This window comes from Plasmodium inui, assembly GCF_000524495.1.
Source record: "Plasmodium inui San Antonio 1 unplaced genomic scaffold supercont1.14, whole genome shotgun sequence".
NCBI lineage: Eukaryota > Apicomplexa > Aconoidasida > Haemosporida > Plasmodiidae > Plasmodium > Plasmodium inui.
This window is the reverse complement of record NW_008481848.1, coordinates 169,860-193,393: the sequence shown is the minus strand read 5'-3', so window position 1 is coordinate 193,393 and position 23,534 is coordinate 169,860. Positions and strand designations below refer to the sequence as shown.

The 23,534-nt window shown below is 43.1% G+C and overlaps 9 protein-coding genes across 9 annotated transcripts; 4 read left to right on the top strand and 5 right to left on the bottom strand.

Moving 5' to 3' along the window:
- Positions 1 to 4,660: 4,660 nt before the first annotated feature.
- On the bottom strand, positions 4,661 to 5,496 carry C922_03376 (hypothetical protein; the record flags this gene model as incomplete). The annotated part of the gene is made up of 2 exons (XM_008818968.1): positions 4,661 to 5,226; positions 5,394 to 5,496. 2 exons carry the CDS (start codon positions 5,494 to 5,496, stop codon positions 4,661 to 4,663), a joined length of 669 nt encoding a protein of 222 aa, XP_008817190.1.
- A 1,627-nt stretch (positions 5,497 to 7,123) lies between these two features.
- On the top strand, positions 7,124 to 8,299 carry C922_03375 (26S proteasome regulatory subunit N9; the record flags this gene model as incomplete). Its single annotated transcript, XM_008818967.1, has 1 exon — positions 7,124 to 8,299. One exon carries the CDS (start codon positions 7,124 to 7,126, stop codon positions 8,297 to 8,299), a length of 1,176 nt encoding a protein of 391 aa, XP_008817189.1.
- A 276-nt stretch (positions 8,300 to 8,575) lies between these two features.
- On the bottom strand, positions 8,576 to 10,427 carry C922_03374 (O-sialoglycoprotein endopeptidase; the record flags this gene model as incomplete). The annotated part of the gene is made up of 2 exons (XM_008818966.1): positions 8,576 to 9,645; positions 9,767 to 10,427. The coding sequence occupies 2 exons, from the start codon at positions 10,425 to 10,427 to the stop codon at positions 8,576 to 8,578; spliced, it is 1,731 nt and encodes a 576-aa protein (XP_008817188.1).
- Positions 10,428 to 11,411: 984 nt separating this feature from the next.
- On the top strand, positions 11,412 to 12,119 carry C922_03373 (hypothetical protein; the record flags this gene model as incomplete). Its single annotated transcript, XM_008818965.1, has 1 exon — positions 11,412 to 12,119. The coding sequence occupies one exon, from the start codon at positions 11,412 to 11,414 to the stop codon at positions 12,117 to 12,119; it is 708 nt and encodes a 235-aa protein (XP_008817187.1).
- Positions 12,120 to 12,642: 523 nt separating this feature from the next.
- Positions 12,643 to 13,365, top strand: C922_03372 (hypothetical protein; the record flags this gene model as incomplete). The annotated part of the gene is made up of 1 exon (XM_008818964.1): positions 12,643 to 13,365. One exon carries the CDS (start codon positions 12,643 to 12,645, stop codon positions 13,363 to 13,365), a length of 723 nt encoding a protein of 240 aa, XP_008817186.1.
- Positions 13,366 to 14,404: 1,039 nt separating this feature from the next.
- C922_03371 (hypothetical protein) lies at positions 14,405 to 15,100 on the bottom strand (the record flags this gene model as incomplete). Its single annotated transcript, XM_008818963.1, has 1 exon — positions 14,405 to 15,100. One exon carries the CDS (start codon positions 15,098 to 15,100, stop codon positions 14,405 to 14,407), a length of 696 nt encoding a protein of 231 aa, XP_008817185.1.
- Positions 15,101 to 16,878: 1,778 nt separating this feature from the next.
- Positions 16,879 to 17,538, bottom strand: C922_03370 (hypothetical protein; the record flags this gene model as incomplete). The annotated part of the gene is made up of 1 exon (XM_008818962.1): positions 16,879 to 17,538. The coding sequence occupies one exon, from the start codon at positions 17,536 to 17,538 to the stop codon at positions 16,879 to 16,881; it is 660 nt and encodes a 219-aa protein (XP_008817184.1).
- Positions 17,539 to 19,182: 1,644 nt separating this feature from the next.
- Positions 19,183 to 19,896, bottom strand: C922_03369 (hypothetical protein; the record flags this gene model as incomplete). The annotated part of the gene is made up of 2 exons (XM_008818961.1): positions 19,183 to 19,630; positions 19,766 to 19,896. 2 exons carry the CDS (start codon positions 19,894 to 19,896, stop codon positions 19,183 to 19,185), a joined length of 579 nt encoding a protein of 192 aa, XP_008817183.1.
- Positions 19,897 to 21,883: 1,987 nt separating this feature from the next.
- C922_03368 (hypothetical protein) lies at positions 21,884 to 22,993 on the top strand (the record flags this gene model as incomplete). Its single annotated transcript, XM_008818960.1, has 1 exon — positions 21,884 to 22,993. One exon carries the CDS (start codon positions 21,884 to 21,886, stop codon positions 22,991 to 22,993), a length of 1,110 nt encoding a protein of 369 aa, XP_008817182.1.
- Positions 22,994 to 23,534: the final 541 nt, after the last annotated feature.

Genomic DNA, 23,534 nt, shown 5'->3' with positions numbered 1-23,534 from the left:
TGTGTTGCTTTCAATTTTCGCTAGTGAGATTTTTCTTTTTTTTTCTATATCAGCTGGGGGATGGGAATGCCTCGCATATATGTACAAGCACATAGATAAAGCTCCTGGTCGTTTGTGGTCAAATCCTTCGAGCTGTTCCGAAAGAGTAGCCAGAATGTTCGCCTTTTTTTTTTCCCGCACAATTGTCAATAGTAGTTATGGTACATATGTAACTGCGGTAGGGCACACCTGTCTAGCGACGACTGCGACCGTGGAGGGCGAGGGAGCTTGCTTGGGGGGGATGGCTGCTGCGTGCTGGCACCTATATTGGTATGTACATGTTGGGGGGATATGTATAAATATATATGAATACACACAGGCGTACAGTTTAACAGGTGAAAGTACGAACGTGCTGACGTTCTAACGTGCTAACGTACGCCTGCTTCATCAGAAAAGGTGGAGGCCCACACTTTGTTTCATCCCCAAAGGATACTCAACAGTATAGTCGTTAGCAGATTCACATAAAGGCAGCACAAAAATGGTAAGAGGAAGGAGGTAGGATCTAACTTTTTAGCTATCTGTTCAGGGGCTGAATTTCTCAGTACACACCTTTTTTTTCCCTTTATGATTTAAAACAAATAGAGACAATAACCTCGTGAAAAAGGAAGAACCAAATTTTACTTGGGGGACCCACACTACAAAGGGACGCCACGCCAGGCATACATCTAGACATGTACATAGGGGTCACACCGTGTGGGGGGGCTACAGCAAAGCGCACCACAGGGGAGTGTGGTTGTTTTTATTTCCACTTGTTCGCTCTCACAAATATGTATATGTTCAGACAAGATGATACATATTTTTGTAAGCTTCAAAAAATGGTAAGGGTGCCTGCTGTGTGTCTCGTCCAAACCCCAGAAAAGGATCGATTCTTTTTTGTTTTTTTTCTTACAAAAACACCAATTTTATCTTTTCGATTTTGTTGATATTACTTATGAGTGCCTTAAAACAATCACAGCAACTTCGTAACAACGTAATCCGGTTTAAAAGATGATGTACTTCGTTACAATTGGTGCTTTTATAATTACAATTTGTATGGGGAGAGTGTATTAAATAAAAAAGGAGAGAGAAAGTGAAGGTCTTCTTTTGGCTCCTTTTCAATTTACCGCTAGTTCCCTTTTTTGTTCCCCTCTTTTGTTCCCCTTTTTTGTCACCTTTTTTGTTTCTATTTTTTTTCTTTTTTGCCTTTTAAGTTTCCTTTTGCGTCTAGCTGCACTCTTCTATAGGCAACTGATCGGAAGGACAGACTAAATTGGATTCTCTTCCAATCTGACTATATACAAGCTTGTGCATGCGTGCGGGCAGACGCGACGTTGATTGTCATCCCCCTTGGCGTGACTGCGTGTAGGAGGCGAACTAACCTCTTCGTGGCACGAATTAGTTGCACATACGATATTACCTGTGTTGCGTGGCATATGGTTCTGGCACAAGTGGGGGACATACAGGAGAGTTATCTTAAAAAGTGGCTACTTCGATGCGGATTTTTAATTTCAATTAAAAACTCGAAGAATTGTGAGCTCTTTGAAATATAATTTTTCGTTACCAGGCAACGGTGACACCAGGATCTTTTCTCAATGCCTTAACGCGCTTTAGCCAAGTTGGGGTTTGTGGATGCGCTGACGCTTGGACGAGAGGATTCAACTGTTTCAAGGAAAACGTGTGTGGTTCAAGAAGCTGTGGCGGTTGTGCTACAATAACTTTAAGTGCGACAACCAGGCTAACAAACAGACAAGCCAATGGGGGCGGAAACAAAAAAAAGAAGGAAGGCATACAAATGCAAAACAACGTCAAAAGTATGCGGCCCAGTCAAGTCACTAGACGGAAATGCAGCACAGCAGTGACCGCTCGGGAGCAGTAAAGTCGGGCATTAATTAATAGCACCTTTTTATTGCTTTACTTAATTGTACATTTATTTCTTTAATTAATTACATGGCTAATGTATTTATATGAAAGGGCGTACCGACACAGAGGTGCGCGTCCTCATGGAACAGAATATTGCTGCGTAACTGGTAAAGATGTCGCACGCAAGTGGCTAAAATGATGTTCCTCCCTTTTTTTTTTTCATCTCCCCTTTTGCATTACTATTTCGAGTTTATTGCAACTCTATCGCAGGGGCGGTTAAGGGTTTTTTAGGTGTATGAGGAAATGGCAGTGGGTGTATTTTTTTTTCGTCCTTCCCGATGCGCTTCAGCGTTTGGAGTCAAGAAAGGGGCATGCACAGGTAAACGTGTGGAAAGCAGTTACGCTAAGTTGCGCACCGTTGCTAGTTGGAACAAAAAAAAAAAATGCGTACAGGCGTACATGTACATAAGTATAATATAGTGATAAGCAGGAAAAGGGGGGGAATAATAAAATTAAAAACAAAAAATGGAATGGAAAGAAAGAAAAAAAAATTCACTCATCCGTAACCATGCATTTATTTTTTGCTTACTTTTATTTATATACGTTGTACATATACAAATATGTGGCATATGAAAACACAAAACAAAATGACGAAAAGGTTTAAAACTTTCATAAATCTGCTTAAATGCGTTCGATGCGTAAGGAAGTTGGCACAAAGGTAAAAAAAATTAAAAGGGGAAAATGGGAATTGAAAAGGGAAAAATAACAGCTAAGTTGAAAAGTAAAAAACATATAAATAAAACTGCAAATGAAAACTTCAAATAAAAAACTGCAAAAAAAAAAAAAAATAAATTCCATGTAAATTACTTTTCATATAAAAGCTGCGTTGAAAATGTTGCATATAATATTTACCATAAACTTGGCAGTACGTTCGGCTTTGGAATATTTTTCTGCGCCCGGGGAAGTACAAAAAAAGTTCACAATTTAAAATTCCCCCATTTGTAAGAGGGTTAACAAACAAAAAATTGATTTTTTTCTTTTTTTTCCCTTCCTTTTCGCAAACGTGAAAACATAGATAACATAAATGACATGTATATAATATTACGTGCATATTACATGCGGAGTATACATGCGCATATGTACTTTATATATAGACTTAATATGCCGAACGTTGAATGGTTTCAAAACGCGTCATAGGGGATTTTTCGCCAATAACATGTTAAAACCCCACTTTCCCACTCCGCATAAGCCATAGGCAGCCAAATACATTTGACAAAGACGCTTTTAAATTTTTTTTTTTTACGTAAACTTTAGCTGCGGGGGTGCTTTGGCAAAAAGGAACTCACTCAAGTGTACACGGAATAAACCGTCGCCCCCTACGTGTAGTACATATATATGGCATTTATGTTTTTATGTACCTAGGCTGGTCCAAGCATTGGGAGCGCTTTAGGAATATATACGTATATATGCCTGCTGTATTTATATGCGTATTATATATAATATGCTATATTATATCTAGGCATTTACCGCGCGACTGGGAAGAGCTTGGTAGCTCCATGAGGCTCCAGCTCAACTCAAGGGATAAAATGGATGGGGTGGATAATAGATTAACCAAGGAAAAAAAAAAAAAAAAAACAGAAATTAAACCTATGTTATGCGATGCAATGCCTATTTGTATACATAGGATGAAGCTACCCTTAATGAATGAGGAAGTATGCCAATTTCTTCTTATAAAGGTACTTTGGCATACAGTTTACAGTTTTCCCTATTCCTTTTTTCGAAATCGGCGCGATTAATAACCCCCACGGATGTCCTTCCCCGTTTTGTCCGTTTTAAGGGGACTGCTCCACATGGGGAAGTCCCGTGCGCGCAAAGCAGTGGACGCCAAGTATGGAATAATATCTTGTATGGACATACCGATTGGGTGATCTTCCAAAGCGGAACATACCAACGAAACGGGGAGTAAAATAATTTGTGCGGCTCTGGTCAAAATGGCTAACCAGAGATCTAGCACAGAACGCGTTCATGTGTGTAAATTAACATGCAACTTGGTAAATACCTTAAAATGCAACCACTTACGTGCAAAGGGCGAAATAGTTGTTTCCTCTCTGCGTAATTAGAAACGTTTCAGCGAAAATTGGCACCCGTTTTTCTCACAGAAAATAAGCCCCGCCTGTCGCCTTCTAATTCGCGAATACGCCTAAACGATATTTGCCCAGTGGTTGTATAACTGCAAAGAAAAAAAAAGAAAAATTTTACCTGCGCGGTCATAATTTTTTATTAAACGAGGATGTAAATGAAGGGAAATTCCTAATCCCCGCTGTTTTGTGTGCGTTTTTTTTTTTTTTTTTTTTAATCTTCACAAAATGGCTAGCTGTTTTTTGCTTTCCCCTTTTTTCACTCTTCATGTGTGCAGGGCGATAATAGAGGAAGAAAAAAGCGCAACAAAACTGCGTAACATTCTGCTATACGTTAAATGGCGAAGTAAAGGGAAAGGACCGTTTTGTACATCTTATCGTGCCATTTCTAAAAATTCGACCCTTGGAAAAAAATACCACTGCTGCGGGAAAGCACAAATACGCCAAGGTGCACATATACATATTTATATACCCGCATGTAAGAATTCACCATAGTGGCGCAGCTCTTTTGGTTACCTTTCCAGAAAAGATTCCAAATAGGAAGAACTCGCTGTGCATGCATCCACTCTGCAGGAGTTTCTGTTCACCACATGGATCCATTAAAATCCTTCACCCGCATTACGTCCGCACACTGTCCCGAAACATTAAACATACAAATCATTTGAAGCGTCGATGTGAGATAACCTAACACACAGCTTATTTTTGCATTTCATGTACAGCGGAATGCCGGTCCGCACAAAATTGTGGCTCCTTAGAAAATCTTCCACGCCAATGCAGTTCGTTCTCTGAAATAGGAAGTACACGAGCCGGTTCGCATAAGTGCTGTACTCCTGGCAGGAGAAAGGGTTAAGAATTTTAACTGCTGCATATCCGTTCGCTTCGTTAACAAACCCTTTCCATTCGATGCAAGAATGTGTTGGCCTTTTGTTTATTCCCAAGTTGGGACTCAAAGTGAGCAATTTACTTCCTCCAGCACGGGGTTCGTCTATCTCAATGTCGTCGTCCCCTCTGATTTTATCACCCCAGCTATCTGTGTCAGAATCTTCGAATCGTGAAAAGGGCATCGAATTGTGCGTGCTTCCCGTCTTCTTATCTTCGTCTAGAATGTGCATATCTCTCGGTATAAACTTACACAAATGGAAGAGGGTCTGGTCTAGCACATCATCGGTGGGGAAGAAATAGTACACTCGGTTCGTCAACTCTTCGTTCTCTGGAGGAGGGTAGGTAAGAAAATAAAAGGCTGGGGAAAAGGTCCTTCACGAAGTGCATATCGAGGCAAAATTGCTGCACAAGGATTTGCATGGTACGGAATGCTGAACTATGTGACGTGGCAAAATGGAATGCCCTTTTTCTTAACTTGCATGCTGCACAACATACTTCTTATGTTTTTCTTCAAAGAATACTGTAAAGACTCAATCTGCTTTTTGCTCCTCTTGAGGGAGACCCCACCACCACTTCGTAAAATGGCTTCCTTGTCCATTTACCGCATTGAGGAAGGAAAGCAAAAGAAGAAATAAAAAAAAAACAAAAAAAACCCTTTTGGTGACACACAAAAAATGGGAACTTCACAATATGACGCTTTATACTTTGCAAGATTATTCACGCAAAAAAGAAAGGCCATTTTTATTGATGAAAAAATAATGACCTAGTTGATCAACTGAATTGCCTACCCCTTCGGCAATATTTTTTTCAAAGCTGCACGTGTCAAGTGTACACATGGGGTCTTGTCACAGAGGGTTTGAAATATGACGGAACAGGAGCATGGAGGGGTAAAATGCCTCTCAGGGAAAAGAACATTTTGCCATTTTTTTTTTTTCGCGTACCAATTGGATTTCCCTGGAATTTGGTATATGATGTCAGTGAGACGTTCACGAAGTTGGCTTATAACATGGTGAGCTCTTTTATCGAGGCTTTTACGAAAGGGGTTCCCTTTTGGTCACAGCCGTGGGGTTAGCAAGCGGCAGGGGGATACTGTGGGATGTTTATTTGACGCGAAGGCGTACGTGATGAGGAAGACGCATGGGTCGTAAATGGCCTTTTATAGTGCCTAATCGGAGGCCTTTTCCCAGGGACGTGCATTGTATTTTCCTCGCAGGGTTGAATCGTTAAAAGGTATGTCTTTATTCTTTTCCGTTTTTCTCTCTGTTACACCTTTTTGAGCACATAATGGGATGTACACATGTGACATAGGCGCAGGGTGTGTCCGTGTGGGCGCCATTTTTACCGAGAAGAGTACAGCGCTGTCTGTTACCCATTTGGTTTCCATTGTGTGAAGGCCCCCCGAAAAGGAAGAAGGTACGCCATTTAAAATGGTGAGGTGATGATATAACAGAGGCATTCATGTAAAGTTTTTTTTGGTAGGTTCCTCAGATGGCAATTCGATGGCAGTGTTCGCCAACAACCACACATAGGGCTATAGTAAACCATAAAATGGCTAAGTTTTTTTTTTTTTTTTTCTTTTTCATTTTTGCCATCCTCCTTCTCCAACCTTATGCCTAAAGCGGCTACTCCTTCCTGTTGCTGCGTCCGAATTTCGATCCACACTTAAGTAGCACATAAGGTTAAAAAAATATTTTTGAAGATCACCAGGAGGTTGCCTTCTTTGCGCCGTGCCTACCCCTAGTCTGTTCTCACGAATTGTTCGAAGTGCAAAACAATGTATGTTTTTTCCTTTTTTAAAAAATTAGCTATTCAGTCGGCACTTTTTAATTATGTAAAAAAAGAAAAAAAAGGGGTTGGGAGAAAAAAAAACACATTTTGATTGCCCCACTTTGTGAGGAAGTGCGTTCCTTCTTCTTTTTTCGTTTTCTTTTTCTTTTTTTTTTTGTTTTCTTTTGCTTACACGTTTTGTAACCCGTTGGCTTAGATTTTTGTTCCCATTATACTTAAGCCGTCGCTTCCTCTGCCGCTTCCCTTGCCCTTTTTTCTGGGAAGGCATTCATTGCGTGGATTGTAGTGGGCTCTGCTTCACGTGAAGTCTCATTTGGATTGCTCCACCCGGATGGCATACTCTCCCCACGTAAGCGGCCTATTATGCTTGCTTACCCGTTCTATACTGTAAATCCAAGTGACTTTTTTTTGGGGCACCTGCTGAACCCCTCGGAACGATGACGACCACGGCGGAGGAAATCAGCGGGCTGCTGAACGAAAACGAGGAGGCGCTGATCGGGGAGCTGCAAGGGAAGTATGACTTCATAAATTTCAACGAAATGAAAAATTACAAAGAGAAGAAGTTCCACCACGAGTTGACACTAGAAGTACAAAAATTTATTAACAATAAGAACGTCCAAGTGAAGGACAAGTTTAGACTCTTCTACACATATCTGTCTCCCCTGATGAGCAAACTGAAGAAGACGATATATGCGGAGTTGCTTTACATCGTGACGGCCAAGTTTGATGCCAACTGGACCATTTCCTATTTGAAAGAATCCGAAAAACACCTAGAAAATGATAAGGACGCAATCATCATATATAGATGTATCCTCATATTGAAGTATATCGAGTTAGGAGATTTTAAAAGCTGCGAAAATGAAATCGAGAGTACGAAGAATCTCCTCCAAGGGGTCATCGGATTGAATGTCGTCGCACATAAGTTTTACAACTTTGCCATTATGAATTATTATAAAGTGTTAAGTAAGTCGGATTTGTTCGTTAAGTATGCCCTGCTGTACTTAGCGTATACTCCCCTAAATGATTTGGACGAGGCGGAGAAAATCGATATAGGTACCCATATCTGCATGCATTCAATAATAAGTGAAGATGTGTACAATATAGGAGAGATTATCCAGCTGCCACTCATCAATGTATGCTTAAAAAATAACGAACAGACAAACTGGCTGTATCAGCTAATCTATATTTACAATGAAGGAAACATAGAAGCTTTCAACCAAGTGGTACAGACGTACGAGGCGAATATTAAGAATTCGCTTCTCAAAGATTATGAGAGGAATATGCTTAAGAAGATTACCCTGCTAGCCCTCATGGATCTAGCTTTTAAAAAAAAAAAAGAAAGATCTGACATTTCGTTTGAAGAAATTGCAGAGCACTGCAAAGTGGATATTGACGAAGTGGAGAAAATGCTCATCACGGCTAAGAGTAAAAATATTATTACTTGCCAAATTGACGAAATTGACAAGTCGGTGAAGATTACGTGGGTGAAGCCACGAGTGCTCAACGATGAGAAGATCTTCTTCATGAAGGAGAGCATAGACAAGTGGATTACGCATTCGAAGAATCTGCTCACCTATATGGAGGACATCTCTGTCGAGGTGCTGATATCGTAGTGTGTGGGGCGGCATCGGCAGGTTATCTCTACCCCGGTGTAACACGACCAGGGGGGGAATTTTCCCGTATATTTCCCTCCCATAATTACTACTTTTCCTTTTTTACAACTTTTGCACCACGTCTGCGTTTTCAGCGCTCCCCTTTTTAAAAAAATTGACGCATCGGTCAGTGCCACATCGCGGCCACGCGGAGTGGACGAGGCTTCACAAATTTGGTGGCTACTCCGGTGCTCCTCCTCTGCTCCCCCCCCTGCCGCATATTCGTAGAGGCTACCCCTACCTCCACGTCACGAGCACGTCGTCGGTCCGATACCTCTGGTGGATACTTATATTATTAAAATTGTAGATTTCCCTATTTTTGGTATTCAAAAATTCAAGGTACCCCGTGTAGGCAATCATGGCACCGTTGTCCACACAGTAGCTGTGATCCATAAATCCAATTTTGATAGTTTTCTGTTTTGCCATTTTCTTCATCATGTTTTGTAGGAAAACGTTGCAGCCAACTCCCCCCACGATGATGACCTCCTTGCTGTTCGTGAAGGCGATGGCTCGTTCGGTGATTTCGATGAGCATGCTGAATATGTGGTGTTGCAGGCTGTAGCAGATTTGTATTTTCCGCTTCTCTTCGTCCGTTAGGTTGGCGCTGTTGTGTGGTTGCTCTTCGATGGGTGGGCTGGAAAGGTTCCCCACCCCTTCTTTGTCGCTCCCCGCCGCGCCACCGTCGGAGCTGGAGTCGAAAAAATCGCTGTCCGTCTCGATGGCTCCGTCGTCGTCCTCCGCGTAATGATCGTCCTCCCCGTAATTCTTCTTCCCGACGATGCTGCAGATGACATTCTCTTCGTAGTAGGAGCTGCCCTGCACGCCCGCGTGAATGCTCAAGTTGGGCTGCGGAAAGTGTTGCGTGCCGCCATCATTTGGGTTGCCTCCCATAGAGTTTCCTCGGATAGCGTTTCCTACGTTTTCGTCTCCTCCGTCTGCGTCGCCCTCTCCATAGTCATCTTCCTCCCCGTTGACGTCCGCATCGCTTTTTCCTCCCTGGTCGGTTTCCCCCCGGTACTGTTTCCCCTCGTTGGCTTCTTCCCCGTCGTGCCACTTCTTCCTCTTAGGGGCGTCTTGATCGCCCATTGGTGGCTTTCCCCCGTCGCCGTCCATCCCCTTTTTGCCTCGCTTGGTTAAATACCTGGAGAAATACTTACTCACGTAGTAGTCGTACCCGCTGAACGAGATGTCCATCCCTTTTATGGTGTAGGGGAAGAAGAGCAGTTCGGTGTAGTCACACGGGTCCGCCCTCATTGGCTTATTGGGCATATAGGGCGTGTTGGAATCATTTGGCGTATTAGAATCATCTGCCATATTTGGCTCATTTGTACCGGTGTGCGCCTGGGGGGCAGTGTCCCTTTCTTGCCCCTCCACGTGGGCACCATACGGGTCCCCACTTCTTGGTTCTCTCCCCGCAGTGGACACAACCATTGAGGCTTTTTTTTTTTTTTTTCTCCAAATTTAAGAGATATTTCTTCCTAGCCAAGATTTCCACATTATACCCAGGTGAAGGAGAATTGGAAATTCGGAGAATCCTGGCGGACCTGTCGATGACATTTCCAATGGCTATGTCCAACGTCTCTCCGATGATTTCGTACCTCTTCTTGTGATCGTTGAAGTAAATGATCTGTGTGTTGCTTCCACTGACGTATAAAATGATAGGGTGATAAAGCTTCGTTATGAAAATGCCCATTTCGATGTGGGCAATGCAGTGGTTGACTCCGATAACGGGAATGTTAAAGAGAAGGGAAAAGAATTTGCTTATGTTGTAGGCAATGTAGAGGGCGGAGCCAATGCCTGGCCCTTTCGTGTAGCATATTAAATGTATGTCGGTTATCTTTATTTTCAATTTATCGAGACAGTCTCTAATCATCTCGATGATATAATACTTGTGGTGCGCGTTAATTTGTCTAGGGATAAATCCACAGCCAATTTCGGAGACGTAGGTTCTTCTCATGTTTATCAGAATTTGAAAGTCGCTATTTATGATGCTGACCCCCAGTTTGTTTGCACTCCCTTCCAGTCCGAGGATGTACTTGGGTGGTTGCGGCAAGGTGCAGGGACCCTCCGCGGTGGAGCCATTCATCATGTCGCAAAGGGGGGGGGAAAAAATGTGGGAAAAAAATGAGGGGCAGTCTATAATGAGGTAAAAACGGCAGACAGTCTACAACGGGGTAAAAACGGCGGACAGTCTACAACGGGGTAAAAACGGCGGGCAGATAACCGCTTATCTTCACAATGTCACCGTAAAGAAATTAACAAATTCGTTTTTCTCAAAAAGGAAGATATGAAGGTACAGCTCTGGGGGTGTACCGAAATAGGGAAAAGCACCGCCCCCTTAGGGTCATAGAGAGGGAGAGGTAAATGCCGGTGTGACTAGCAACCGTTTTGCTCCCTTAAAGAAGAAAACCATTCTGCGCATGAACCGCTGTTGTGTTGGTGCCCAGCGGAGGGAGACTCCAAAGAAAAGTCCATTTCCTCGGGAAGCGCCCCGCAAGTTTAGGCGACTGATAAGGAGAAAATTATTATCCGTCCTGGCGATGCGCATGGAAGGGGTAAGATCACTCGGCCAAGAGGTCGCCCCTTTTTTTCGCTCTCCCACATGCAACCAACATGTACACAAGCACATAAAAAATATGAAAATATGAGAAAGTCATAATGTGAAAATATATGCCAAATATATTTATGTATAATTTTTATCTATGTGGGCACCCACGCCAAGTTGCTATTTTTTAGTTTTTTTTTTTTTTTCTCCGTTAAAACAACCTCCCCTTCCCCGAAGAACTCCACCCAAGTGGAATCTCGACATACTTTTTTATATTCCCCTTCTGTTTTCTCCTGTTAGTGTATTGTCCCCCTGTGAAAATACTGCATGACCAAGTTGAAGAAATGGAAATGTGACGCTACAGCGACCAAGAGCAAGTTCTTTAACGTTTTGCCAGAAATGCTATCTTACGACGAGACCGACAGTTCGTGACAGCGGCGTGGTGAAAAGAGAGTCCGCAATTTAACCGTCCACTGGTATTACGAAGCGCAGGCGGAGTAGAACGGGAATCCCCTCGGGCGCAGCGAAATGGCCACCCCAAGGGGGGAACTCATCCCAAGTGGGGAAGTCACTCTAAGCGGGGATGTAACCCTAAATGGGGAACCCCCCCCGGGATGCCCCCAAATGTACGTGGCCATTTACAACATAGGAAAGAAGAAAAACATCGGGAGCATCGTACGAAGTTGCGTTGCCTTCGGGGTCAGTAAAATTTTCGTCGTGAGTCGAAAAAGGAATCAAGTCAACTTCTTTGGCCACATGGGTACATGTGAATATATAACCATAGAGTATTTCTCCACGATGAAGGAGCTGAAGACCCACCTGCGCGAGAATGGTATCCTATTGTATGGATGCGAAATAACAGGCAGTGCTGTACCGGTGACGAGACGTCCCTTTGTACATAAAGATACAGCCTTCCTATTTGGAAATGAAGGGACGGGAATTAATGATGAGACACTCAGTTATTGCGATAAAATCATTTACATCCCTCAGTATGGCAATGGCACGTGTTCTCTCAACGTGTCTGTTTCCTGTGCCATCATTTTGCATCACTTTGCTGTGTGGGCGGATTATCCAGAGGTGGGCATTTCGGGAAAAAAATTTGTCCTCAATAAATGCGCAAGTAAATTGGAGCGATATTTAAACCCTTCGGAGGACTTGCTCCGCCAGATTAGTGAGAAACGCAAAGAGCGAGCAGAAGCCAAACGGGCAGCACCCAAGGAGGCTTCTCCCGATTGAGCGGACCCCCATTTTTCCAACCCCTCTGTCGACCGCTTTCCCGGGTTAAGGAACAGGGAGAATGCCGCCCAAATGGACACCTGCTCCTCCCCGCAGATGGAGCAGCGTCCCAGTTGACTTTCCTTCCGAGCGCAAAAAAAAAGAAAAAAAAAAAAAGAAAAAATGCCCTGCATTACACAACATTTCGTTGGTCACCTTAACTGCACGGATACGCATGTTGGAGGACGTCCTTCTTTTTTTTCTGTATTTTTGACAAGTGTCATATATGTGATATATGTGTTTACTCGTTCCTCACCATTTTGGGGCTCCTTCACTTCAGCACGCGAGGTTGACATTCTTTGGTCAGTTGGACCAAGTGGGGAAGTTGCCCAAGTGAGAGCGCACTGAACAAGTCCACACACAGAAACAGGCACATGGACAAACATGTACACATACGTACATTACGAGGTACACCACCGTATGCTCCTGACTTTGTTACGCATCCACCCCTGTTGAAGGGTGACCCACAGGTGAGGAAGGCAAAATGCAAAGCAGCATATCTCAGGAAAAACTCCAATTGATGCAAAAAAACTTTAACCTTGTGGATAATAACAAGGATGGAAAAATTAGCGCAGAGGAATTTAAGACGCTCTTGCGATTGCTCGGGCAAACCAAAACGGAAAAAGAGATGGACCAGATGGTGGATAACCATTTTGAAGACGCAAAAGAGGGGGAGGAGCAGGAGCAGCCGCAAGCTGCCGACGCTGCCGAGGCAGCCGATAAGGGAGAAGGAGACAAAGGGACGCCAAGTGCAGCGAAGCAATCAAGCGGTCAGAAAAACAAAGCCAAAGCTACCCCAAATTACGATCGAATGAAAAACCTAATCGGAAAGCTGAACCATTTTAACGATGAAGACAAAAAAAAAAATAGCCCAAATGGTCAAAATGTCAGAACATGTCATATATATGAAAAGAACGAATTGATGGACAAAAAAAAAAAACACATCAACTTTGAGACATTCTTGAGGATATTTCTTGAGACTTATGAGGAACCCTTATCGCTAGACGAGCTAATCACCTCCTTTGAATTTTTCGACAAAGAAAAAAGTGGCTATCTTGATGAGGAGAAAATGAGATTTATTTTGAAGAACAGCGATGAGAGGTTGGTCGATGAGGACATGAGATTGTTTTTCAAATCGCTAAACTTGAGAGATAAGGACAAAATTGATTATGTCACGCTGGCGAAGCGGCTCAAGAATGTGACCTAAGAGGAGGGGAGCGGTAGCCTTGGTGCCCACCCCATCGTCGCATCGGTTTAGCGGTTTAGCGGCATAACACTTTAACGATTACACCATTCGGGGAGAGACCGTTCGTTCCAGCCCCTCGCACTACATCCCTTCGAGGGGACCTTTTTGTGCCCCTGCACATGGAACATGTCCATGTCTGTGTTTTATATACGTGTTCCATTGTTTGTTATTTTTTTTTACGTGTTTGCCTCTATGCCTCCATGCATCCATGCCACTTTGCCGCTTTTCAGTTAGCTCGCTTATTTGCACTCCTTCCTTAGGGGAGAGCGTGCTCCCCAGTGCGAGACACACGAACAAGAAAAAAAACTTTTTCTTTTTTTCGCACTGTCGCCTTTTTGCCTTTTTGCATTTTCGATTTTTTTCCTTTTCCTGCATTCGCTCTTTTAAGACGCCCCATTCGGTTAAACATTCTCGTTGGTGATGGTTTTGGGGTGCACAAAAAAAAAAAAAAAAAAAACGCACAAATACAGACATAGACAAAGACACAAAACACACATACAACACATGCGCACAGTGCTATGTGCAGCCAGCTACAACACAAAAACGGTTGACCCCAGTCAAAAGGGCTGTATCTTAAGTACGACAAAGACGAATGACATATTATGCACAAACGGTTTGGGTAACTTGCCACAGCGAAAAAAAAAAAAAAAATAAATAAATAAAAGGCCTAAATGTTAACTGCTTAACAGCGCAAGGAGTAAAAGAAAAATGTACATCATTGCCACAACCCAGGTGACCAGGTGTTGGCATCTTCTTCGGCGAAAAAATATTTATTGTTGTCATATTGTCACGATACATTTGAGCGAACAAAGTCACAATATGGGTGCCACTAAATTTTAAGTTAACAGCAACTCAACTGTGGGTGGAGGTGCTTCTCCCAAGGCATAACTGCACACCTAAATGTTCTTTCTCGAGGTCGATGTAGTTTCCTTTTTGTGCGTTCGATTTCTACTGACTCTGTGAAACCCTTCTTCCCTAGTGTGCGCGCGTGTAGAATCGTCTACACTAATGACATCATAAAGAAAGCGAATACAACTAGTATGCTGATTACTGAATATCCGTTCATGAGACTGTAAGCTGCTCCTGTTGCTCCTCCGCTTCCTTCTCCTCCGCTTCCTTCTCCTCCACTGCCTTCTCCGCCGCTGCCTTCTCCGCCGCTTTCCTTCGCAACGCATTTGTAATAATTCTGAGTCAATAAGCATTCTTCGTTTGCCTTACACTTCAACGTGCATTGAGTATTTCCTGGCTTTGCACATTTTTTATATTCATCCAATGTGGTTCCTATGTCACAAGAACACATGGTGTTATTTGGATTAGTGGGATCTATGATGCACTTTCCCTTTCCACAAAGAATGTTGGTACATCTGGCTGGAATGCATACAGTGTTCAGTGGGTTGTGCCCTGTTATGCAGGTGCAGTTTAATGCTCTTTCCACATCATTCACTCTAGTGTTTATGCACACAGCATAATCTGCACAGTTCTTATTTACATCTTGTGTATTTTTACAAACGATTTTTTGCTCGCAAGTGTTTTCATTTGCCAACACAAACCCGTCATTACATCTGCATTCAAAATGATTGCTCATTTGGACTAGATAGCCATTTTTGCATTGTGTGTCCACCGTGACCTTTGCGAAGGTGTACTTAACCGCAAGCACGATGGCCAAAAGGAACATCAAACTGTGGTAGGTATTCATTTTGAACAAAGGATGGCGCAAAAAAGTGGGGAGGGGGGGGTGACGCGCTGAATTGGGTGTTCTCCCAAAAGGGGGCAAATCGATCTGAATTGGGTGTTCTCTCAAAAGGGGAGGCGTTTTTGAATAATGCACTTTGTAGTCGAATGAACAGAAAGACAATTAAAATGTGGAACAGGAGAAGAATGGACGTGAAGAAATGAGTAAGTCGAAATGAACAAATAAAAATAAACTAATGGAAATAATAATGTGGAAATAAAAAAAAACAATATTGCTTTTTTAATTTTGTTTCTTTTTTTTTACTTTTCCCGTTTGTCCAATCGTTAACTCACTGGCTCGTTTCTTTTATGCTTTTTTTTTTTTTTTTTTTTTTAAGTTTAAAAAAGTTGGTTTTTTCAACAGGAAAGCGTCAAAAAAAAAAAAAAAAAAAAAAAAATTGCCTTACTTGGAAGCATTTTGGCTAGTTCCTAATTTATTCACTTCTCCCGTTAAAGTTCTGCAGGATAAGAAGTTCAATCATGGTCAGGAAAAAAAAAAGTTTTCCCATATGAAAAAAATCGATGCCTATACTCCCTAGTAATAACCGCTCTGTCTAAAACGTGTCATCTACAACTGCAACGGTGTACCTACATTGATAACCATATGCAGTAAAAAATCTGCGACAATTGTATGACATCGTAATTACAAAAATTGTGTCATTTAGCGATACCCAGATCATTCTTAATGTCCATGAAGACAGCAGGACATTGTTCAAAAAGGTGTGCACGACTAGCTGAGCGCGTGTGTACTCACTTTGCTCCCGAATTGGGCATAGCTTTAACGCACAACGGTAGTACATGTGTTGCCCCACGTAGGACCACACAAATTGAGTAGTCAGGTGCGTGCATCCTGCAAGTATATATTTTTTTTTCTGGACGGTGTGAATCCCCTCGTTGGAACTGAAACTACGACGAGTTGACAGAACGTCTTCCCCATCGGCAACCATTTTACGATTGAGCCCCAAATGGGATTACCCACTTGTGCGTTGTATCTACACGAAAACATCGTGTAGGAATTCGCTTGCCAATATAGCTCACTGCAATCGTGGAAAAGGGTGCAAAAAATAGGCTGTCGCTATTTGTAGGTCACCCCAGCCATGGGGAAAAATGCATTACGTGGAAAAATGGCTGTATGTGAAGACGAATCTGCTCAGCTAGCCAAATGTAAAAAAAAAAAATCCCAATTCGAAAAATAGCGAAAGTTAGAAGAACAAAGCAGCCATGCCCGGCGAAGCAATTGAACACAGGACCAGAAAAGACAACCTGTTGTTCTTTACAGCACAGCAGCGCTGAGGACTCCGCCTCCCGAGACTTTTTGTCCAGTTCTGTCTTTCCCACGGCGGTATTCTTTTTCATTTCATCTGTTTATTTTAATTCTTTCTTTCAATTTTAAAATTTAATTTACATTTTTTACGTAAACACGAGGAGCTAGGCCACTTCGGCAACGTTTTGCCATCGCTTCTCTGGTCAGACAAAGTTTTGCACTTTGGAAAAGAAGCCAATTCGCTCGGTTCAAAGGAGTAGACACACATGGGTGTCCACTTGCTCGCCGAAACATTACGTAAAATGGGTGGTTAACGAAGCAAAGCGAATAATGGAAAAAAAAAAAAAAAAAAAAACACTTCATCGCTTCGTTATTTCATCACATAGTAACTTGATCACATCACCACTCGGTAAAAGTTCAGTACAGAAAAGTATTTTAACTCAAAAAATTTGCGCCCCTTAGCTGCGCAAGTTCTGCACTTATATGACGTATGAAAGGACTAGCAGGATGATAAAGAAGAGGGAGAGGTTTAGCATGTTAAATACAGAATAGGAAAGGCATACATTTTTCTCCTTGTCGAACGTGAAGCCTTCCATACACTGACACTTGTAAACTCCTTCAACATTTCTGCAAACTTCATTCTCTGTATTACATTTTAATTGACAAGCAGTTTCTCCCGTTTTGGTACATTTTTTTTCATCTTCTGGATTGGGAACTTTGCCAATAGCACATGAACATCCTGCACTTTGGACTTCCGTCATGAATTCAGGAATGCATTCACCACTTTCTCCACAATTTTTATATTGACATACTGCAAGCACACAAGATCCTTCCTTCATGGTGTAGCCCTCAATGCAACCACATTTGTACGTGTTTTCCTGTCCTGGGCTTGGGCCTTTTATACACATTCCAAAATCCCCACATGCTTTGCCTAGGGTTTCCTCCTTACATTCATTTTTTTCTTCACATGTATTTTCGGAAACGTGCACCAGCCCTTCGTTACAAATACACTTAAAGTGGTTACTCATTTGACCCAGATGTCCATTTTTGCATATTGTGTCTACCGTGACAGCTGCTCTGCTATACTTTAGCGCAATTTGGAGGAGGAAAAAAACGAAGAGGCTGTAGTAGGTGTTCATTTTTGCCGAGAGGTATGGTTATACGGGGAGGTACAGTACAATGGGGGGCGTCCCTTTACACTGGGATGGCGGTGAGTAGGACCTGTGGTGTGCGGAGGGCAACCTTTGCAGCAGCGCGTTGTGGAGCGGGCGAACGGGTGAGTAAGCAAACAATCGAAAATGCCAAATAGCAAATGGGAAATAGAAAATGGGAAATAACAAATGGGAAATAACAAATGGAAAATAACAAATGAAAAATTAAACAGTCTAACAAACAAATGAGCGCAGTGAAACGAAAGTCAGAACAAGGTGAATGGAGAAGAAAAAGGACTAATGAAAAGTTTTACTTTTTGGTATTAAAAAAAAGAAATGAATAAAGTTAATTTATTTTTTATAAGCTTTTTTTGTTTTTGTTTGATTTTATTTTCTTCCGATTGAACAACTTTACTTTTTTTTTTTTTTTTCTACTCAAAATTTTGTATGTTACGTGGAACTGTTTGCAGTCTCGTCATTTGTTCACGTGACAACGAAAAAAAATAAAAAAAAAAAGCAAAAAGCTCAAGTTTGAATCAATTGCACACATGTACATACGCATATATATGCGCTTATACTCTTGCACGTGTGTATATACCAACTGTACATTTGGGGTGTTTCTCTTTTGTAAGTACATCAAATTTTGTAGAGCGACAACGGGACGTTGCGGCGGTGTTATTTTTTTTTTTTTTTTATTTTGCACGCGCCACATCGGGGCGCCCATGTCGTTGCAGGTCCACGTACCTGCATGCACGTATTATCTAGAGAGTGTATGTACACGCGTAAGCTCATCTATGTGTGCGTCAGGGGACCCCCGAATAACCCACAATGGGAAATACGTGTTGTAGACATATGCAATTGCGCCACATGAGGGCAACCCTTTAGCGAGAAGAACGCGCTTAAACAGGGGGAAGTGGACTGACCTGAGGATACACTCATTTGGGGTCATTTGATGTCACTTTGGTTTATTTTGGTTCATTTCGAGTCATTCTGGTTCATTTCGGGTGATTTTGGTTCATTTGAGGTTATTTTGGTTCAATTCAGATCATTTTGGATCATTCTTTTTAATGAATCAAAAAGTGAACGTCTGCGGGTCAGCTCAGTTACGTAAAGAAGAACCCCGTACCGAGACGAGCGAGTTAAATGGCATCACTTCTGCTCAATGCCAATCTGTTTGTCCATCAAGTGGGGAAAATATCTCTGTAGGTGGAGGAATTTGCATGCACCTGCGCTCCTGGTATGCACCTTCGACAGTTCGATTTTTACGTTTGCATGAAGGTGCTACTCTTAAAAAAAAAGGGGGGGTGGTTCCATTGCATTTATTGCCCATGCGATGATCAAAGCATTCTTTTGTGAGAAGCGCGAACTGGTCTGTCACTTAGAAACTGGTTAGCGTAATCTGCGCCTTCGTGGAAAAACGCACATGTGGTCACACTCAGCGTGACACCCTTCTCATGCAGAGTTTTTCCCATTTTGTGCATTTAAAACGAAAAAAAAAAAAAAAAGGAACTGTTCCAGTTTGTTCTTATCGTCTGAGGGGATAATCACGAACGTTTCGGAAAGGAGCGAATGAAATAAGACCACTTGTGTTGGCACGCTCATGTGAAATTACACCCCACATGGGCTAACGCATCACCGCCGCTGTACTCTCTGCAAAAATTGCCTCCCCTCAATAATTAACTTGTTCACATGGTGTTTATGCAAAATTGTAAATAAGAAGGGCGATTCCTTCCACATCAACTGTAATCGATTTATTTCATCTTCGCATGCACCATCCACATGAATTAGCGCTTCGTGTAACTTCTTTTTCAATCTGTAGTCCCTTTTGAAATGGATCAGAGAGCTCTTAAAAAAGGTCTCCAGGGAGTGTACCACGTTGGGTGCCTCCCCAGCGGAATTTCCCCAAGCTTCAATCTCCTGAATACCCCCCTTGAGCCTTTTCATTTCACCTAGGCACACCTTCAAATCTGTCAGTGCCAAGTTGACCGCCTCGTATTCCTTTATAAACGCATAAGCCAACTCATTTTTGAGAAGATCTTCCAATTCTCCCGTTTGGTCGAAGCCGGCCCCCGGGTTGGCACTACAAAAAGGGGGAAAAAATACATCGTCAAGGGTGTCGTTTGGCGGAGTAAACAAAAGGGAAATTTTGTGCCATGATGGGAAATCATTTCCACAGCATTAACAGATGGAAGTTGCAAAACTGAGGGAAACCAACCTCCTATGCAGTATAATCCTTATCAGTTCATTTATTGACACAACGGTAGCATCGTGCAAGTCAAAGTACCGCTTGATGCACACGATGCTTTCGCTTACGAGAAGCTTCCCTCTGTTTTTTTTCTCACTCATTATGATGCCTGGCTGCACAGAAGGTTGACGTATTTTTTGCCACTCTGTTCGACGCGGATTTGTCCATATGACCAAACAGGGGAAACGAACAGAAGAGGGTTTTTTTTTCGCTACATCAAACAGGTGAGAACTAAAGGAATTCACGTTGTACTCACCCGCATCTTTGTTATGGCCAAGGGCGCCCATAAATACAAAGGGAAATACAGCTACGCACTTTTGAGAGCAGCAAAATCGTTAGGAAGTAAAAGAGGGGGGAAGCGCCTCTTCTATATTTGAACTGTACGATGATGGGCCATGACTAAGCCGGTCGAAGCGGAGCACCCTGACGCGCACCATTAAAGCGATAAAATAAGGGAGGCGAAAAAGAGGAGCAAAAAAAAGGAAGCGAGAAAAAAGCGCACTACGACAATTTTGTACTGACAATTTTCCGTTTTCCTTTGCCCTGTGTTTATCCACCTCTGCGATGTCTTTCACTTCGCGAGGATAGCGCCCATGCCACAGCGTTGTAGTGATCTCTTTGGCTTGCGGTGCACTGGAAGTAGGTAATTGGCGGTCGGGCACAGTTTAATCAACTGTAAGGAGAAATTCCACCGAAAAAGGGCATTACATTGTCAGCATTCGCGATATATTCTGTACTTTCCCATTTGGCACAAACAGAAGTGATCTGTGTACATCCGATCTGGGTTAGAAAAAATGTCGAGATGACCACAAAACCGGTGTGTAGTTCCCTCCAACTGTTGTGCATTGTCCCCTTGTTTTTCCTCCTTCAGTAGAAGGAGAAAAGAGGTTATTTACGCCCATGTTTTAACATTCAAGTGTGGGAGGCCCAAACGTCGCAGGATAAAAAATCGTTCCACAATTTTATATATAATTAAGGGTTTTTCTCATACGTGTTATATTTTTGTGTGTTTTTATTTCTTCCCCCCACTGACGAGTCGAAGAACACGTGGCTATGGTGAACATTTCCCCGCTTATTTGGGGCAGACAAATAAAAAGCGAAAATAATTGATCGGCTGGTTTGGCTTCCCATTTGGTGTCACCGCCATGATGTGTTGTTTCGCGGAGGTTAGAACGGGTTTTGTTGCGTTGAACGGGGAAGCGGCGAAAGAGAGGTTTAGTCGGCATCGTTCTTTCGTCTAAATGGTTAAGAGTTGAAGTAGTTACCCATTTATGCGTTTTTTTTTTCTTTTTTTTATTTTTATATGAACCATTCAGGAAATTTTAGTTCTGAAATGGCGACGTGGTCTTGCCGCTTTGTAAGGGAGTGTGGGCAATGATTTTTTTTCTGCGCGGTGTAGGACGTGTGAGAAATAACCGCCTAAAGAGACGGACCCCTCTTCGGAGGAAAGTAATTTCTACCCTTTCCGTGTAGCACGCGGCGCTGTCATAGAACTTCGCTACTGTTGTAGGGGATTCCCCCTGGGGGGGGAATAAACTCCGGGGCTGCAACAACGGGGGGCGCAACAGTTGCACACGCGCGCGTATGTGTATGTGCGCCATGACGTCCACATGACCGGTGCGAGTGAAACGTTCAGTTCGAACGGACAAAAGGGTACAGAGGGGCGGGCCGCGGTCGCGTTGTAAACAGTCGCCACGTCGGAAACGATTGCCACGTTTGTTACATTTCCCTCGATAGAACATTTTCCTCCCCCGCTACATGCGCTGGTAGACGAGGGGCCACTTATGCAAAATTGTTCGCTGTTACCACGTGCAGTCACTGTCGTAATTTTTTTTTTTTTTTTTTCTTTTTTTTTACTTTCGAGCAATATTCTCGCGAAACTGAAGAAGACAGCCCCACGTAAGCGAGAAGTTACACTTCTCCCCATAGCCGGCAGAGGCGGACACGCGAGCTGCAGGCAACAAGTAAGAAGCGGCGTGTGCGCATTGGAGTGCCCACACAGCTGCCTATGCAGAACTTCCCCCGAACAGCCGCTCCAGCACAACCCCTCCAGAATAACCCCTCCAGCACAACCGCCCCCTCCACAGCATGGCCACGAGCACCCTGGCGGAGGGAACCCACTGCTACAACGGAAACATCAAGGATGGGCTGTTCCACGGACATGGAATTCTCATATACTCCCGGAATGAAAAGTACGAAGGGGATTTCGTGTACGGGAAGAGAGAAGGCAAGGGGAGGTTTACCTATGCCGATGGTGCAATATACGAAGGTGACTGGGTTGACGATAAGATCCATGGGAAAGGAACAGCCAAGTTTGTCAGTGGAAATGTGTACGAAGGGGAGTGGGACAATGGAAAGATAAACGGGTTTGGAATTCTAAAGTATAACAATGGGGATGTGTACGAAGGTGAATGGTTAGACGGGAAAATGCATGGCAGGGGCACGTACACATATGAAGATGGAGATGTCTATGTAGGTGAGTGGAAGAATGATAAGAGGCATGGGAAAGGGTGTGTTAAGTATAAAGGACGTGAAAATAAAATTGCGGAGACGTATGAGGGGGATTGGTATGAGGGGAAGATGCAAGGAAGAGGAACGTACTTTTTTGCTGATGGCGGAATATACGAAGGAGATTGGGTTGATGGGAAAATGGAAGGGAAAGGAGTTTACAAATTTTTAAATGGTAATAAGTATGATGGGGATTGGTCCAATGATATGAAAAATGGCTACGGCATATTGACCTATGTGAATGGAGAAATGTACGAGGGGTACTGGAAAGATGATAAGGTGCATGGGAAGGGAACACTGACTTATAGTAGGGGAGATAAATACATAGGGGAATGGAAATTTGCCAAAAAATCGGGGCAAGGAGAACTCATTTATGCTTCCGGGGATAAATTCAAAGGGGAATGGAAAAATGATAAGGCCAATGGGTTTGGCGTTTTGCTTTACTCCAATGGGAACAAATACGAAGGGGAGTGGGTTGATGACCAGAGACATGGGTTTGGGACGTTCACTTGCAAGGAAGATGGTACTGTTTATGCCGGACACTTTGCTTTCAATCGGAAGGAGGGCAGGGGTACGCTGACCTTCTTTGGCGGCAACGTTCTGGAGGGCTTGTGGACCATGGGTGTGCTCACCAAGGTAAGCAAATTTCAGCTGGCTCCGGCTTCCCCCTGGCACGACCCGGACCTCTGAGCGTACCCATGTAGCAGTGTATCGGTGTAGCGGCTGGTGCAGCAGTTCCCGCAGCGGTTGCTATTTTGCAGTCTCCCTGGGGTCCCCTTCACCCCGAAATGTCACTTCATTATGGGGCAAGAAGTACCCTAATATTTGTCTCAAAAAAGGGGGAAAAAAAAAGAGAAAAAGAAAGAAATATAGGAAAGAAACACACGGGAGCAACTTCACGCAGGTTAACTGTATTTAGTCCAGCTTCTCACGTTCCATGGGATGATTCGCTCATGTGTTGGGCATACCCCCCAAGCGACGTAGTGACGAGTAGGCCAAACTGTATCTGCCGCGTGCTGAGCAGATTGGCATATACGTACATATGTATATATGTGCAATCGCACGTACGTGTTCCCGTTTTGTGTTTGACTTAGATGCCTACTCGAACTGTTTTTTTTTTTAAATTTGCACGTCCATGTTAGCGTTATTTCTAACGTTAACGTTGGCTACAATGCTACTGATATGCTAACGTTATCGCCCCTTTGTCGGTCCCCTCCGTCTCAACTTGAGG